The following is an 18,805-nucleotide window of genomic DNA, read 5'->3' as shown; positions in this document are numbered from 1 at the left end:
GTAATGATTGTATACTTTGAAAGGCAGTTTTATTTTGGAACTACCACAACATGTGTTAAGGCGCCATTGCTGCTAAGAAAGAAAAAGCACTGCCAGTTAAATTCAGAAATGCCATTGACTGTAAATCCATACTGATTTCAGAGATATTAAAAGTGAATGTGTGTCTTAGGATTGATGGATACAGTGTTTCATCATTTTTAAATTTATTTACTTTAAATGCAGATCTTTAAACATTTTGGAAAAATTGGACATGGTAACAGTTTTTTATTTTAATGAGTGTATAGAGAGATAGAAAAGCAGTGCCATAATATCTACTATGATCAGATGGCGCATAATTAGTATATTTGTTTCCTTCTCTGGAGGCTTTATTTTACAGTAAAATGTCTGAAAGCTAGTAAAAAGTTTGCTTCGGTTAAGTTTTTGTGTGGCTTATAATCATCAGTAGTAACTTAAAGTAGTATTAACTGGCCTGTTTTTCCACCCTTCCCTCTGAAATTGTAACTGTTATTTAAATATCACCCTTGATTTTTTTCACAGTGACATTTTACTACTGCATGTAGGGAGTTCTGTTCAATCTTTGAGATTAACATATGTGGTTATTCTTGTAAAGTTTTCCAAAGCAAAGAATTCAGATATTTAATTGTGCTATTAGTAGTACATGTTAATAAATTGTCAGTTTTTAAGAAAACCATATTTTCCCATTGATAGTCTTTCCAGAAAAACACATCAAAAGTTTTAATATTGAAATAATAATTCTGTGTGTAATTGTACTAGTACTTTCTGTGTTCAAAGCACTGCTGTTGAAATTTTTAGGATGTTTATACCTTTTCAGTGTGATGCTGCTCCCCAGTTTTATTTCTTTGATTTTCAAAAAAAGTATTTTTTTTGCACAGCACAGTTGTATGCAGTATAAACTTATTTTTTTATTAAAAAGATCAGAACAATATTGTAATACTGATTAGGTTTAAAATGGCATTCCCTTCTTAAAATCAAGTCTTTTTTCATGAAATTGGGGCATAGCATTAGCAATATGTAACTCTTCAGATGCTTTATTTAATTTTTTTTTTTTTTTTTTTTTTGACGTAGTAACTAATTAAATTGCTCCTTTCTTCCTTCTATGTGTGATCCTGATTCTGCTGGACTTTCTGCTGAACTTCATGACACCACCACTTGGGATTTTGCCAATTTTTCTTGTCACTTAATATTTGGCGTGTTCCAAATGGACTTCATGTTTATTATGTGGTATTATAGCATAATGATAGATTTCCACAAGGACCGCCATCTCAGATGGGATCACCTATGGGGAGTAGAACAGGTTCTGAAACCCCTCAAGCACCAATGAGTGGTGTAGGTCCTGTTAGTGGTGGTCCTAGTGGTTTTGGTAGAGGAAGCCAAGGGGGCAACTTTGAAGGCCCTAATAAGCGTCGTAGATATTAAACGTTCTTTCATTCCTGGCTACTTAGAGAAAAAAAAACCTCCGTGGTATGCCTTTATACTTTTACCTGTTACCTGGAAGAAATGGTTTTATTGTTAATGTATGTAGACTTTAAAGTTTTTCTTTTGTAAAACTTGAGGTTTTTGTATTTTTCTTTATTCATACATAAGCTTTGTAGATTAGAATGGTGATGATGCTCATCATTGTGAATGTTAAAATGTGTTTGTGACTTTAGCTAAATATAAATATGCCATAGAACTGTGAAGTCTATGTAGTTACTTAATCTCAATAAAGAAATCATTTTGGATAATTTACAAATGTTATTAGTATTCTCTCATAGTTTTACTAAACTTTGCTGTAACAGTAGTACTTTGGTTGCTTTAATTAATTCCAGCCATTTAAAAATGAAAATGATTTTCTGCTTTTTAGGTTGTGCAAGTAGCACTGAAGATAGAAGCTTAGTGAAAGCTAATGTCAATAAGGGGTAGATAGAATAGTATATCGGGGAGGGGTGGGGATGGGAGTTTACATTTGTATAAACCATTGATGTTCTTTCTGTGAAATCAGAGTTGCTGTCTACATTTCATATAGATTCTAAATATTCAAATATTCTGAGAAGGAATATTAAGGGTATCTTTGTCCTGTGCTGATTTTTTCAAATAAATCTTTTGAATCTTGGAAAAAAAAACACTGTTTGGAGGCAAATCTCTTTTGCTTATAAAATAATGTCTATTTTTAATCTAACCTGCTATTATTTGGTGTCAGTATCTAGATCTTACCCTTTAAATTTCCTTACAATCATGTTAGGTTGGATGTTCCATGAAGATTTGGTGTGATTTAGAAGAAATAGGCATTTCTTGAGAATGTTGTTTCATGGAAGTACTAAAGGCGGATTAACTCTGCTGTGTTGTAAATATCTTCCTGTAGTTGGGTAAGTCTCTCCAGTGAAACGTGTCTGACAGGCTAGTTGTGTTTGTTTCCAAGGGAAACAGTTCAAGTGGTGTTTGGGGGAAATAAAAACAACAATGAAAAGGAAAACAGGAAATTGAGAATGTGGCTAACTAAGGGCATTGGAATCGGATTAGACCCCTGAAGTTTGATTTTCAGTACTAGGGAAAAACTGATTTAATCACATTATAATTGTTATTCTAAAACAAAGTCCTCACTATATTTAAAATTTTGTATGTTAGCCACGTCTAATTTAAAATTACATTTACGGAATTTTATATTCACCTTAAACCACAAATCGAATGCGTCAGCCATTGATCATAACGTAGTTATTTCTCATATAACATTGCAGTGTGTTACTGTATCATACTTTTAGCATTTTCATGAAGAATAATGTGCTATTTTGAAATGAATAGTATGTAAATATTAATTCATTTTTGCATGGTATATGTTTATGCTGGAAGGCATACTTTGGAAAGAAATAAATTTGGTTAATTTAAAATCTTGCACAGAAGCAGTTAGGTATAAAGCAAAACTGAGATGCATTCCTTTGTAACGGTGAAAATTTTCTTGTGTACTATTTCACGTTCTATTTTTTAGACACAGCAGTATGGATGGAATTTTCTAAAATTGTGGTATTCATAGACTTTTGTTTTTGGCAAATCTTTAAAAACATGATTTGGAGATTATAAAATAATAGTCAAAGACTGTTCTCATCACATTTTCCATGTACATGAGTTGGCAGGGAGTGGGATTATTTTATTAATTAAGTACAGTATAGGGAGTTTTAACATCAACTATAATTTTTAAATGATATCTATAGCACCTAAATACACTTTTCCGGTCACCTGTATTTTTATTCATACAATTCTTAGGTAATTTCTAGCACTGTATTTTGCTTCAAAGCTTAATTAAGAGTGGAAAAAGCTTGATCCTTTGATGTTAATACCAAGCTGTTTTTGGCCAAGGTTGTGAAATTCTGTAACATTGGTTCAAGAACATTTGAAAGCCAGTGCACAAGGAGATGTCCTAATCTTCTGAACATTCTAGTGTCCGGCTCAACTCTGGCTCCAAGAATTGAGTTCTACACAGCTTTTTCCTTGCATCAAGAGAATCTTTGTTCCAGTGCTTACCAAGTTTACCCTGGGAACAGTCAGCTTCTGAGTGACAGTCAAGTGGAGCATCTGGGAACTTCTAGTTATTCAGTTTTTAGTGTTTTTGTATAAACAACTTTGTGGCTGGTTCAGTCAATATTTTTTTCTGGTCAATCAGCATACATACCAGGAAAGATATTTAAATGTCATTTTCTTAAAAGCAGTAGATATAAAAATAAATAATAGTATTAGCTTTTTAAAATAAGTGTGAATTTGTCATGTTACCATAATTCTGTCCATAAAAAGGTAATTTGAAACATCTTAGAATTATAATATCACAATATTGTGTTTCTTTTTGTGTCATGATTTGAAACACTCAGTTTGAAGTCTGTAGGATTTAGATCTCATGGCAATTAATATGTAATTTGCACAAAATAAAGGAATACCCATTTTCCTAATTATTTTGTCAGAATTTCCCCATTTTTGTTTTGAAAATAAACAAACTTGGACAGATCTAGTTTTTACAGAACTTACGGTTCACCCATATTTCATAAAGCTCAATTTGTTATTCCTTGAATTTTTGAGTTTTTCTATTTAAAATGAGTACCGATCATTCAACGAAAGCGATTAAATATTTCTTTTTAACCCTACAGTATCAGTAATATTGGGGAAAAAGTAACCTGGTTTCACCAGAATTGCCATTTAATAGAACTAGAAATATCAATAAGGACAGTAATGAAATGTTGGATCTTGTTTCTCAAATACTAATTGAAATTACACCTTTACATTTTATGCAAAAACATACTTTGAACATTTCAGTAACTTGGTGTTTATATTTGAAGTCTGTAGTAATTTGCTGAATATCAGCGTGAATGATTAATAGTCACTAAGTAATATTCGGGGATTTGGTTGATAATTACAACCTAGATTCTGAATGAGAAAAAGATACATGGTGTGATTGAAAGAAAATGCCTTGTGAGAGAATGTGATCAAATTTATGTTTAAGCTTTTTTAAAAAGGTTTGAAATTTATTGTCTAATGGAACTAGTCAGAAATCAAAGGAATACATTATTTTGCATAAGTAGAGGAAAATTTCTGGGGAATGTTGTGGTATTTAAATGTTCTGTGTGTGCTGTTGTGTTATAATGTCTAATAATATGTTAAAATAAATTCCTGAAATATGAAAGGGTAGTAATGATGTAAAAAACTCAGACTTAATACTTTCAAGAATAAGATGGTGAACACCCACATATCTAACTCGTAGATTAGACAGTTGTATTTTTCTGTGCTTGCTTCATAGATAGTTGTAGACATGAACTTATTTAGTGGGGAGAGGTGGGAACTACTTCAAAGTAAGTAACAAGTCCATCAAAGTTGTATAGACCCATGTGGGTTTATTTCATCCTAAAGAAAGCAGGATTAAATAAATTGAGAGTAGTTTTATTTTGTTTATTTTAAAGTTTATTAATCTGAGAGAGACGCAGCAGGGGCAGAGAGAGAGGGAGAGAAAGAATCCCAAGTAGGCTTCGCGCCGTCAGTGCAGAGCCCAGCACAGGGCTCGAACTCACGAACCTTGAGATCATGACTTGAGCCAAAACCAAGAGCCGGTCGCTTAACTGATGGAGCCACCCAGGCGCCCTGAGAGTAGTTTTATATTTCACAAGAGCATTATATCCTTTCCTGCATCCTTCAGAACTAAGTTTCTAAAAATAGGAAACAATTTTAGTGTGCTTACTTTACATAATTGTTTTTCACAGTTGTGTAAAATAAAGCATGCATAGCTTCCTGAGTGAATGTGGACAGGTAATTCATAGAATGTCGCTCTGGGGAAATGCGAAGAATTTCATTATTTTTATAGTATCTAGTCTTAAGTTTTTAAAAAAACAGTATCTGATTAAGATCTGTATTTTGCATTGTATGTTGTATTAGGTTTTTTTTTGTTGTTGTTAAAAGCACTTGTCTTCTAAGTGTAGAAAAAACAGTTTGGAAGTTTCTTTTGTTTACTGGATTACTGAATAGCAGTATTGGTGATTGAAGTTTGAATCTTACATGACTGAATATTTAAAGGCCCAACCAGAACACTGTTATCTTGGGAATATTACTTGACTTCTTGCCTTTTTCTATAAAATCACGTTTAGGTTATAAATATCTCCAAGGTTTCCTTTTGGTTGAAACTTACTCTTTGATTATTTTTTATTTACTTGGTGGAATCAGTGGTATGTACTTTGTTTTATGATGTATAGTTTTCCTTTTCAGTAAGAGAGGATTTTATTTTCTAGATGGAGAATTTTCTAGATTTTCTAGATGGAGAATACTGCATTTCTTAAAGTGAGCTAGCCAGAATTCATAGCGCACATTAAAAAAAGTTATCTTTCAAGGATATTGTTTTATGGCTTGAATCACTGTTACCAGGACCAACTCTTCCTTCCTTTGCAACAGATACTAGGTTTCGTTGACTATATTTATATAAAAACCCTAAGGTAGAATTACTGTTTGCTTTCTGAATTAAAGAAGTTGATTTTAAAAGATGGTATTGTGCTTGTACATGTACATAAAATTTCACTTCTTATACAGTATAATTCAAATTTCATGTAAGGTACGTCCGTCTTAAAGTTAAGACTAGTTAGTAGGATTAGATACAATTAAGAAGTGTATTTAGTTTGAATACATGATTTTTGAATTTTCAACTTTTTTTTAAAGTATAGTTAATAAGAAATGGTTTTTATTCATTAAAAATGAGGGCCCTGCATTGCATGAACAGTAACATATAGACGTTAATTGAATAGTAATGTAATGGACCTTGTGTTTCTTAAATGCTCTGTGTAAGTGTGTTTTTGGTAATGTTCAAGACTTTGGAACTGATAGTGATATCTATAATTTGTTTCTAGTTCTGAAATCATCATTTCAGATATTTAACGTAGGATATGTATGTATATGAGGTACTGTCAAAGCTTAAAGGAGTAGCCACAGTAATCCGTTACGTTTTGTGTTACATCCCTGCCTGGATCTCTAAGACATACTCTTCCTTGTTCCATCTTCATTATGCAAAATGTCAACTTAGCAGACTTTGGTGAATGCAGATGAGAGTTTGTGTATATTTTGGGGTTTAGGAAACTATATAAATACAATCCTATTGCTATTTGCCATGTTTGGCCTACGAATTACCTACATTTTAATTTTTGTATTCTTGTTGGAACAATTTATCTTGCACAGGTTATTTATATTGTTTTATTGTACATTTTGCCAGAATAAGTTTTTCCTCAGGGTATTTTCAGATTATTAGATAACATTAATCAGTATCAAATATGATGCATTGCTTAGATTTACAAATGTCTGGTGTTCTTATGTAATGAGAAAAAGTAAACAATTTAAAACATAGTGATTCTCTTTTAATTTGTGATCTTTTTAGAAGTGTTGGAGGTAGTAGTAACTTACTCAGTGGTTATTGCTTAGTTTATAATGCAAATTCTTAGAATTGGTTAGAATATTTACATGTTCATGGACTTGGTTAGAATATTTTAAACATTAGGGATCCACAGTTCAGCAAAGTGAACATAAAAATCAGAGTGTCTACAAAGTGATACTTTCTCAGTCATAAGGAATTTATGGGGGAGCCATGTCATTCAGAATTGTACTATACCCATGTATTTATTTTACCAGTATGTATTGAAGGGTCCTATTGTTTGCCGTACCTGTTCTCAAGGCTGAGAGCTACAACTGTAGAAAAACAAAATCCCTGTTCTAAATTAAAGGACAAAAGTCATGAACCATCCTCCAGATTAGTAGTTCTCACACTTAAGTGTGCATTAGAGTCATCTGGAGGGCTCATTAAAACAGCTTTCTGGGGCCCACCCCACAGTTTTCTCATTCAGCAGGTCTCAGGTAGGACTAAGTAATGTACATTTCTAACAAGTTCCCTGGTACTGATGTTGGGTTTGGGCACCCCACTTTGAGAGTCTCTGTTCTAAAGTATCAATCAAAAGAACCACTGTAACATTTTTGGTTGGTTGATTTTTGTTGGTGGTGGTGTAGGTCATTGTCCTGCTGTTTAGGATCCCTGGCCAGTCATTGAGACCATCCAAATACTCCCAAACTTTTCTCTGCCAATTGACGAGTACCACACAAAAGCCATTAAAATTGTTTTGTTTTTTGTTTTTTTTTTAACATTTATTCATCTTTGAGAGACAGAGACAGAGCATGAGTGGGGAAGGGGCAGAGAGAGGGAGACACAGAATCTGAAGCAGGCTCCAGGCTCTGAGCTGTCAGCACAGAGCCCGACGTGGGCTTGAACTCATGAACTGTGAGATCATGACCTGAGCCGAAGTCAGACACTCAACCTACTAAGCCACCCAGGTGCCCCCCAAATCCATTTTTTAAAAGCAGGCACTGTCATGGCTATTGATTGCTAAATCCTAACAGGTGATATGTATTTATCCTTTTTTGAACTAGGATTTAATTTTTGTGTCACAAGCCTAGTTAATTCAAGTGAAGAGGGAATGCAGAAAAGTATAGTTTGAAAATTTTGTAAAAGTTTTTTACTCAAGTGACTTTAAGCTACTTACACCAGTATGAGAAATGAAACAATGTAATAATCTGTTTTGTATCAGTGTATTTGAAGATGGGTATGCCTGACAGGTGAAAAGTTCTAGAACTGTCCGGGTCTTTGCTTACCATCTTGGTAAATATGAATAGAATTACACCATTTTGATGGATTAAAATGATGGTTTGACCTTTCTCTTGTGTGAACTGGTTTTTGCTTTTGTAGATTAAAGATAAAGATGTCATAAATGTATTTTCTAAGACCATGAGTATATTTATTAAATGTAATTCCCTCTTGTTTTGCAGCTTCAATTTTCATTAGTCGTTTTAGAACATAATGCTGAACAAGGAGTTCAATAAATGGAAATTGTTAAGTAGTTTTATGGTAAAAAGTTACAGCCTGGATTGTGAGACCTTACAAAGACTTACGCTACGTATATGTATGATTCAGAGTCTATTCAGAATTATGCAGTACGTTAAAACAATCAAATCGGTCCATAATGAGAGCATATATAGTTGCTATTGTTGACTATAGTTTCTTCAAAAAGTTTTTTGAATATATTAGTGCAAAGAAACAATCACCTGGTTTGTAGCCTTGTAAAAGTCTCAGCAGGTAGTTTCTAAAACATTGTGGTGTATGTCTGGTAAGAATATCTGTGTATAGAAAACAAGGATAGCAACTTGTTTCTAGTTGTAATTCAGATGTCACCTGGGTGCCTGTCTGTTCTTCCCAAATACTGCCCTAGCATAATGTCCTCTCAGTTTTACCAGGAAATCCACATTGACCAAGCAATGTGACTCTGAGAGGTTACATTATCTGTCATCAAGGAAGACAACTTAGCTACCCTTTCAACTTTGCACCAACCCACATCTCCCTCACTTTTTTATTAAAAAGTCAGATTTCTTGCTCTGTGGAAACCCAGGACTTAAGAGACTACAAGGTTTCTTCTCCAAGGTGGCTTATTTAATCTGTTTTCCAAATGAGGAATTTTCATGCAGTCTAATGAGTGAAACTTTGTTTCATTGTTTACTTCTAAAAAAACTTATGTGAATAGATTTCTTATACATTTGGTTTTCCTGTTATTTATTACTCATTTTCTCCAGTCAGAAAATGATTTTTTTAACTTCTGTGGCAGTACTTGGACACTACAGCGAATTCTGTTTCTACAGAAGTCAACGCTTAACTTTATTTTTAGGTACACAAATGCAGAAAAATAGCGTAAAATTTGAAAAAGGAAACTGTTAATCTATGCATTACTCAAGTTTTCTGATTCAGATTATAGTTTCCCTATGTAGTAGTGTCCCCTTATCTAAGGAGGGATTATTCCAAGACCCCCAGTGAAAGCCTGAGAGCACAGATAGTACCAAACCCTATATAAATAATAAGGTTTTTCCTGTTTACATACGTATCTGTGACAAAGTTTAATTTATACATTAGGAACAGTAAGAGATTAACAGTAATGACTAATGAAAACTACAATTATAATAATATCCTGTAATTAAAGTTATGTGAATGTGGCCTCCCAGAATATTGTAGTCATGTCTGTGGTGATGTGAGATGATAAATGCCTATGTGATGAGACAAAATGAGGCGAATGTTGTAGGCATTGTGATGCAGCATTAAACTACTAGTGACCTTCTGACCGTATACTCGGGAGTGTCATCTACTTCCAGGTTGTGGGTAACAAACTGGAGAGCAAAACCACAGATAAGGAGAACTCCTATAACTCCCTGCCTGCACACATGACCTCGTATTTAAGAGCCCTTATTATCCTAGTAGGCAGGTATAAGAACTTTATAGTTTTGTGCTTGATCTGTTGCTGGAGCTGTTCAGAATTACACATGATTAATTAGGATGATTCGAAAGACCTAATTTTTTTCTTTCTTTAGGTACAGTCACCTTTATCTGGAGCCATTAAATCTTTAAAATGTTAGAAGAGATCACAAGTTTTTGGAAAATAACAAGCTCCAGATTTTGGGGGTAGGAAGTATAATATAGAAAGCACAAGTATTCGGATTCTTAATGTCTACCTTTCTATATAATACGCTTATATTTTAGGAAGAGTAAATTTAGTTTATGTCCCAATATTTGTGCTACAGATGATAGAGCGGAGGTAAACTAAGGTGTAGTTAGGTTCGTATTATGATCTTTTAGATCTGTAAATGGATGAGCTCTTCCTTTTGTTGATTGAAATTATAGATCTCATAATTTGAATTGTGCAGTTACTTGAACAGTGTGGAAGACTACTTGTCACAAGCAATTTCTAGTCATTCTATCCAGTAGATTATATAAATATGTACATGTTAAAGAATATAGCAACATTTAAAACATTCTATACTGGTTTTGTACAATTGCTGTGTTGGCAGTTTCTTGCAGTCTGGGCACTGCAGATAACTGCACAGAGGAGAGCAGCCCTCGGCTCCCGTGGCACTGGTGTTCCAGACATGGGAGACCAAATAGAGTTGAAATAATTTGTGTAGTCATAAGGGTAGAGAAAGTGACAGCTGTTTTAGATAAAAGGACTTGAAAATGTGTGTCTCAGGAGACAAAGGGACAACATTGTTTGATTTAGTCTGTGCTGATAAAAGACAACATTGTGATGGATGAAGTGGATGCCATAATTCTATTGGAGCTGTGCTATTCAGTGTGGTGGCCATATGTGGACTATTGAATCTTTAGAATGGGACTAGTAAGACTAAGATTTCTAATTTTATTGTAATTAAATTCAGTTTATCAATAGTGTTTAGCATATTTGGAACACCTTGGGTAAGCAAATCTATTTTTGCATCTTTAATATAATGAAACCTAAATACACAAAAATATTGGAGAAAATTTACCACTTAAACAGATGTGTAAAGTACAGAATTGCAACGACTTGGTATGAAGAAAATGTAAAGTATCAATAATTTTTAATATGGCCATATGTTGAAATATATTTTGGATATGTTAAGTTAAATAAAATACACTGTTTAGCTAATTTCATCTGTTGCTTTTTTCTCTTTAATGTGTTTCTTAGAAACTTAAAATTTCTTACAATGTGTGCATTATTTTTCTTCTGGACAGTTCTGGTCTAGAATAGTAACTTTGTCAAATTTTTCTTTTCCTTATATGGATATAATCCCAGAATCTCCCTACATGGTGTAATTATGCAGTTCACTTATTTTTTTCTTTTTAAAATGAAAAATTTGAAGTTGAACTTCAGAGTGTATGTATTAGACATTAGGTGTTAGTGATGTTGATTAGGTGTTAATGAGATTGATTTCCTGTAGTCTAATTGCTTGGTGTTTATGCAGGAATGCAAGAAAGGAATTTTGAGTACCAGTTTTCAAGAAATAAATTGTACACATTAAGTTTACATTTACTCCTTTCACTTTTGTTATTTTTCTTTTGGACTTACCTATTGGCTACTGTTTCCATAAAATTTTCAGCCCTAAAAAAATTTTATTGTCATACAAGATTTCTCTTTAAATCTTTGTGTGAAGTTTTTGTGTTATTTATTTGTTTACTTCATTCTGTCCAGGATGTCAGTCAGCTGTAGCAGAGTAAGGACCTTACTATTTAGTGTTTTATCCTCATAGTATGTCCTTATTAAATGTTTGTTTAGTGAATGAATGACACCAGCTGGTGTTTACATGAGAATATAAAAATGAATAAAATAATGGTTCTTGCTCTCTTGGGATTTAGAGTTTAATGGTTATAGGTAAGCAAAGTGTAAGACCACTTGGTAGGAAGGAAGGGAATAGGAAATGTTCTGATAATCTAGAAACAAGGTTGGGAAGACAGGGAGGAGTTCACTAAGATGGTAACTTTTGAGCAGGTCATAAAGGTGAGTAAGTACTTGCCAGTTTTGGGGTTTTGGAGGGGAAGGAGAGGGCGGGGAGGGTTGTGGGATGATGGAATGGTGTGGTCGGAAGGGCTAATAAGTAAACAGATCCTGGGCAGTTACAAGGAGTTGTCTAGGGGAGGGAGGTAAGTATAGAGAAGGGAAGAAGTAAAGATTAGATAAAGCTGATTGACTCAAGTTAAGGAGTTTGGATCTTTGCCTTTTGGGTGACTGGGTGTCAGAACAGTTACTTTGGGTACAAAATTACTGGATCAGAAACAAAGCAGAGACCACATAGATGATTGGTTTACTCCCACAGTCCCCACCCCTCACATGATATTTGAAGGGATCTTTAATGTTAGTGATGATTGTTCAGATTCCAGACAGGAGTAATTCAGAAGTAGAGTGAATTTAACAGACTGTGTTAGTGGGAGACGGGGAGATGGGGAGACGAAGAGTGATCTAGGAGTTTCTAATTTGAATGATAAGATGATGGTGGTGAAACCATTAACTGAAACACAGAAGGTAAGTGTGTTTCGGATTGGGCGTGGGGGAGGTGTAGCTGCTTGAGGGAGAGGTAGGTATTGGATTGTATAACATTTTGGTTTGAGTACCTTTGTGGATTGTTGGGATTTTAAAACTCTACAGTAAATGTATTCTCTCTAAAGGCACTATCATTTGTTCCTGAAGGTGACTACATTACCCTCTAACTTGTCCTGCTTCTACTTTTGCTCTTGTAATTTATTTTCCACGTAGTATCTAGAGCATTCTTTTAAAATGTGAGTTAGATAATGGTCGTCTCCTTTTTCAAATGCAATAGCTTTCCATTTGAATTAAAACTCAGCTTTATTGTAGGCCATTGGGTTTGTTTATTTTTTAAGATTTTTTTTTTTTTTTTGAGCAATCTCTGCACCCAACACAGGGCCACAGGGCTCTAAGATCTGTTTTCAGTCTTCCACCCTTTGTATACTAAATACTAAAGTTGATCCTCTGTCTCCCCAGATATTTTTAAGAGCCTTTCCTCAGTAGAATTTACATTCCTGTCACTTTGTCAGTATATGCTATTTACTTATTTGCTTGTTGTGCCTACATTTTTTTCATCTTTTATCAGGGTTCCCAGCTAGCATAACATTTGACACTCAGTATATCTTGAACCAGTCTGAGGCAAAATCCAGAAGAAAGACCGGGAGTAATGTGGAGTTTTCAGTACTAGTTAGTGTGCATGCGAATCCCAGATTGCTTATTCATTCCCTAAACAGTTACTGGGCATTTGTGTCTCAGCCTGGACTTACAATAGTGAAAAAATAGAACGGGCCCCCGCCTTCTTGGAGCTTGAAGTTAGTGGGTGGCAAGAGAAATCATCAGAAGAAATGATAAATTCTTAGACAATTCCATCATTGTATTGAGGGTCAGAGCAAGAAGAGCCACTAGAGAATGTGAGTGAATTGCCCAGTTTTTAATACAATTTAGGAAAATATGTACATATTTCCTAAATAAAAATGTCTAAATAAAAATATATCTAAAAAGAAAGTACTAAGAGCCAAGTGAGGGAGGGAGACAGGAAATGTGAAGAGTAATTTGAAATGGATGGATGGAAATGACATCTTACTCTGAAGCTGGTGAGTGGATGAGGCAAACTTGCAAGAAGGCAAATTTTAAATTTTTTAAAAATTGAAACAAGGGTTCTTAAATTTTTTTCAATTAAAAAATGCCACAGTTTTGTATAACGGGTACACCAAATACATGGTGTTTTGTGGGTGGTGAAATCCTAAGCATTAAGGAGACCAGAGGAACTGGAAGTGAATATAAAAACCTTCCTGAAATGTCCAAATATTGATATTTCTCTCCAGAAAAAGAACATTTTCTTCCTAATTGAATGTAAAATGAAGGCGACTGGTTTTAAGAATTTACATATTTGTCTTGCATCTTTTCTTACATTTAGTATATGTTGAGAAGATTAGAAGCAGCAAAAGGGGGACAGGTTGGCTGTGAAGAGCAACTCGTCAGGACATAGAAGGGGCTCCTATTAAAGTGCAGCAACTTGAACTTACTGTTGTGATTTTCCACATACACTTCGTATATGTAATCATCAGATACACTTCTACAGACACTGAAGGTCTTATTGTGGTATTTTCTAGTAATTGACTTTAAAATGACAGTGGTTAAGATTTCCAGGAGAAATCTTTTAGTAAAAAACTTGGATGTTACGAGAGGAACATCTAGGACTCTTGGGGGCTTTGATACATAACCTGGGTATTGCATCAAAAGAGCATGAAAAGCTTTTGTACAAGTATTGGGAGAGAAAAGGCATGTGATACACAGTTTGAAGAAACTTTCTCACTTGGTCTTTTATTAATAGTTCCTGTTTAAGAATGGTAATGTTTCCAGTTCTCTAAAGGGTTTCTTATAGGCTACCAATTCCCTTACTTCATCCTGTTTTATGTGCTTGCTTCCTTTATCATGTTCTTGGAGTTTAACACCCCATTACTGTTCAGTTGGATGGATTGTATGGATTTTTAAAATTATTTATAAAAGAGGCATTGCTTGCTTTTCTGAGTCGCCTTTACAACGATTTGAACTATTTCTAAGGAGGTAAATTAACATTTTTCTTAGTTACATAGTAGACATTACTGAGTTCCTGCATTTGGGTTTTTATCTTTCATATATTTTATAGTAAATGCAAATTAGTATAAGGAAGAATGGGAATGCCACTGAGTCTGGGAACCTGAAGAAAATAATTTCCTGTTTTGCCATTTCTTTTTGACCTCAGAACTGATGAAAAGTTGGGAAATAAATGTCTAAGTGCTATATTTAGGAATGATTTAAAAATTTTCCAGTTTGCATTATGGTACAACTTTAAATCAATATGTTACAGTGGTACATATTATCTAACATCTACAAGGAGGACAAATAAGTTGAATCAACTTGAGGTAGCCAGAGTTGTAATGTGGTTTTTTTTTCTATATAGCTAATATGTTCTATGTGAAATAGAAGTATATTTTAATATTTACTTGAGCCATAGTTAAGTTTTCTATCCTTATTATACTCAATAGTGTGAAAAGAGAATGGGTTTTTAAGACCGTTAGTTAGCTGTTTGAACTAATTTGTATAACTTTTTCAGACCTTTTTTTCCTCAGCATTCAGTATCTTTACCGTTTCATTAATTTCCCATGTCCATCATCCTGCCTTTATTTAGCTCTCCTCCTCATCCCAGACTTCCCTCTACAGTCCTGCTTTTTTCTGCTCCAAACTGAGCTATTGCTGTTGCGAACAGCTGTAGCAAAACTGTACCCGTTAGAACTTCAGTGGATTGTATGTGCTCTTGGCTGGATCACCATTAAACGAACACTTGAGAATTTGGCAGTAACTATTCTTTCTCTGTTTGTTCCTTGCTAGTTATTTTCTTTTAGAAAGCGCTTGCACATGCACACACAATAGCATAGGTGCTAGTACTACCATGAGTTTTTTAGAATTTTATCACATCGTTAAAAATAACTTAGGTATTAAAATGCTAATTTAGGGTACATGTGTTGTTGCTGTCATACTTGGATATATGCTAACATGTATTTCGTCAGTAAGATGAATGATTTTAAGTGGATAGGACCCATGCATGCATTGTAAAGGATTACTGTCATTGTTATATTTGGAAAGAGCCTAGGTTAGTATACAGAAGTCACAGATCATGGATGACTGATTCTGCAGTAGGTAGCCCCATTTGTTAAGTATTTGCTGCATTTTAGACTAAGAATCTTAATGTGGGAGACCTTTGTTTAAGACTGGGTAGGTGCAGGTGCTCCTCTTGTTGACCAGTTCCAAACTCTAGTAGTGGCAGAGGTTGGAATACAGCACGAGAATTACAATACACTGAAGAAAAGTCCTAAGGGAAAACAAAACGATGGTAAACACCAGTAGGGGATAGCATCTTTGAGACTTATATTTGCATGATGTTGGTGGCAGGCCAAAGTAAACAAAAATTCAAGAAAGCACACATGAATATAAAATAAGTCTTGGTCTCTTGTTATGAGTAAAGAATGCATTTTGTTGTGATTGACCTAGAGCATCACATGCAGTAGGTTATCTTGTATCTCATTACCCATTTAAAAAAAATAGCTTGCTGTGTGTTCAGCTCCGTGGTGGTACTGGGTATATTTGGGTGACTTCACATACTACACTTGAGGCCTGTTGTCCAAAATGAAGTGTTACAGAGAGTTTGGAGAAGAGAAATGAGTAGAAGATAAAAACTAGGAAAGATTTGCATAGGATGAGAGAATGTTGTTGCTTAGGAGTGTGAGATTTAAAGGACTGTTCACAACAAAAGGGGGAGAATTCTTAATGTGTGTGTCCAAGGATTTGAGGAGGTAAAAGCTCCTGAGTATCATCTTCAAGATGAGTTACATCATGTCTTTGGGAGCAGGTGCTATCAGAGAAGGCCCATTATGAACAAAGATTGGGAGCTGATAACTGTGCGTGAAGCTGGTAGTCCAAAATGAGAGCAGAAAACTAATCAGATATTGGGAGTTTTTTGGTCAGAGAATGGTGGTATGATTAATACTGTCCAAAAAGTTAACTACATTGTAGGAAGGGTGTATTTGTAGTAACTTAGACTGCAGGCAGGGAAATGAGTTTTTATATGGTATTTGGATTGGAGAGGAAGAGTAGAAGTCAGGACTTCAATTAATTATGAAACTGTCAGGGCTTGGTGATTAAGTGGATATGGGGGCCAGTTATGTGAAGGAACGCAAGGATGACTGATTTTAACCAAATGGTGGGTAGTTTTGGTGCTGCCAACTTCCAAGAATAGGGCAGCAAGGTCAGGATGGAAGGCTTCAGGTACTTGTGACACCTTGTAAGGGTTTCAGCATGAAAAATTATGCTTAGGAAAAGGTCTTGGCTCATGAGTTTTGGTGGTCACCAAAAAAAGTTAATAGTTGATAAAGTATGAGACAAATAGTTCAGTACAAAATCTATCTAGGTTGGGGGCTGCGATACCTTCTAACCATCTATGTAGATGGAGCTGCTTAGGTAGACTTGGAAGGGCTTGGTGAACGGACTCTCATACTGGATTACATTTAATCCATAAATACTGCAGTTGTGTTCATTAGTTACAAAAACAGTCTGTTACAGAAATGGACATTTACCTAATTTTTTCATATTTGGTTAGTGGTCAGCACAAGGAAATGTGGAAACCAGAGGTGGATTAAGGTCTATTGTCTTACTCCTCAAAGTTGAAAGTTAACTTAAGTAAGTCCTATATTATAGCCATCATCTAAATACTTGAGATCTGGAAATAATCCTTGTCACACTATTGTACTTTAGAAAGCATTAACAGCCAATATATGTGAACTTACCTTCAAATACTATTGATATGTAAACTACTTAATGTATTTTTGAATTATTTGAATAATATCCATCTATTGTACAAACGAGGAGGTATAAACTGGTCTGTAGTAAAAGTAAATTTTTCTATGCTGTGTTTACAAGTCACCTGACTTCTCTGTCCAGGCATAATCATTGTTATAAATTTCTTGTGTATCGTTCTAGAAGTTTCTGTGCACTCAGGCATATTTGTGTACATTCTTAGTACATAGGCAAGCACACTGTACACATTTGCCATTTACTTACTTCCTCACAATATTCTGTTTTGGAGATTGTTCCAAATGCATATGTGACAGAGAAAGATCCCTTGTTCCTATACCTGTTGGTAGGTCATTGTCAGGTGTATACCAGATCTTTCTTGGCCAGGGATGTTTCCTTCTCCTCTCCCTTATATGCCCTAACATATGTCTTAGGATATATGTTACGAAGCATGCGTGTGAATGTATATATAGGATAAAATTTCTACCAGTTAAATCGATCGTGGTGTATGTATGTTTTTATAGAGTTTTTTTTAGATGTTGCCTACCTCACTATAGACAGAACTCAGCTTTATTCCCTGCAGCCCCCAACCAAATGCATAAAGTCAGTAAAGATCACATGTTAATAAAACCTGATGGGATTATTGTAGGTAATAGTGGACGTTTTGGAATAGAAATTATGTAATTGAAATTGGAAGAGCTTTAAAGTCTAAAGTTGGCTTATAAGAATTCCAGGAATTAGAGACCTAAAGTCTTGTGCTTTAAAAATTAGATTACATTAAGTAGATGCCTGTTTAATTAAATGAACTATTAATATCTTCAAGAGAGTTATCAGTATGTAAGATTTTTAGAGGACTTGGTGAACATCAACAGTTTGCCTTATGAGAGGTGTTGACACAGTTTAATAATGGGTTATTTTATTGTGATAGAGAAAAGTAGGGCATTTGACTCCAAATTGAAGTCTTTAGGGGCACCTGAGTGACGCAGTCGGTTAAGCGTCCGACTTCAGCCAGGTCACGATCTCGCGGTCCGTGAGTTCGAGCCCTGCGTCGGGCTCTGGGCTGATGGCTCGGAGCCTGGAGCCTGTTTCCGATTCTGTGTCTCCCTCTCTCTCTGCCCCTCCCCCGTTCATGCTCTGTCTCTCTCTGTCCCATAAATAAATAAATAAATAAATAAATAAAACATTCAAATTGAAGTCTTTAATTTAAAACATTTCTACAGTTCTCCAGTGATGGGGAAATGGGCATTACTGTGCCCAGATAGCTAACTTGAATTTCATTTCTTAAATAATCAGTTATAGGAAGAACCATAAACTCTTCTAGAAGAACTCCCATCTGTGGTGTTCATACTATGATTTTACTTTGAATTTCGAATCTTACATTAATTTGGAAATACTGGAGGGAAGTAGGTATTTCATTTACAAACCAAAAAGGATGGAGGCTGTAAGCTATATTTTAGATTAGCTCTGCTTGGAATTAATAAAAAGACATTTGTGTACATTTCTAAAGAATTGTGGTTTGTTATTCAGTGAATTATATAAGTTTGAAGACTTCATAGCAAAATGAAATGATTGTTTTGTGTGCTTTATTTACTTTTTTAAAGTAAGTTCTG

At 34.6% G+C, this 18,805-nt stretch overlaps 1 protein-coding gene across 2 annotated transcripts in view; it reads left to right on the top strand.

The window, feature by feature from the left end:
* The window catches only part of PSPC1 (paraspeckle component 1), a 102,605-nt gene that overhangs the window by 69,672 nt on the left and 14,128 nt on the right, over nt 1-18,805 (top strand). Inside the window, exon 9 of one of the 2 annotated variants that reach the window (XM_027064487.2) lies at nt 1,252-7,614. The exons of the other annotated variant lie outside the window; for it this stretch is intronic. Within the exon in view, the coding sequence (XP_026920288.1) occupies nt 1,252-1,437 (186 nt within the window). The 3' untranslated portion in view covers nt 1,438-7,614. Of the gene's footprint in view, nt 1-1,251; nt 7,615-18,805 lie in introns of those variants that run through there. 2 annotated transcript variants of the gene reach the window in all.

The sequence above is a fragment of the Acinonyx jubatus genome, chromosome A1 (genome assembly GCF_027475565.1).
Source record: "Acinonyx jubatus isolate Ajub_Pintada_27869175 chromosome A1, VMU_Ajub_asm_v1.0, whole genome shotgun sequence".
Taxonomy (NCBI): domain Eukaryota; kingdom Metazoa; phylum Chordata; class Mammalia; order Carnivora; family Felidae; genus Acinonyx; species Acinonyx jubatus.
Note: the sequence above shows the minus strand (reverse complement) of the source record. Positions and strands in the feature narration are given on the sequence as shown.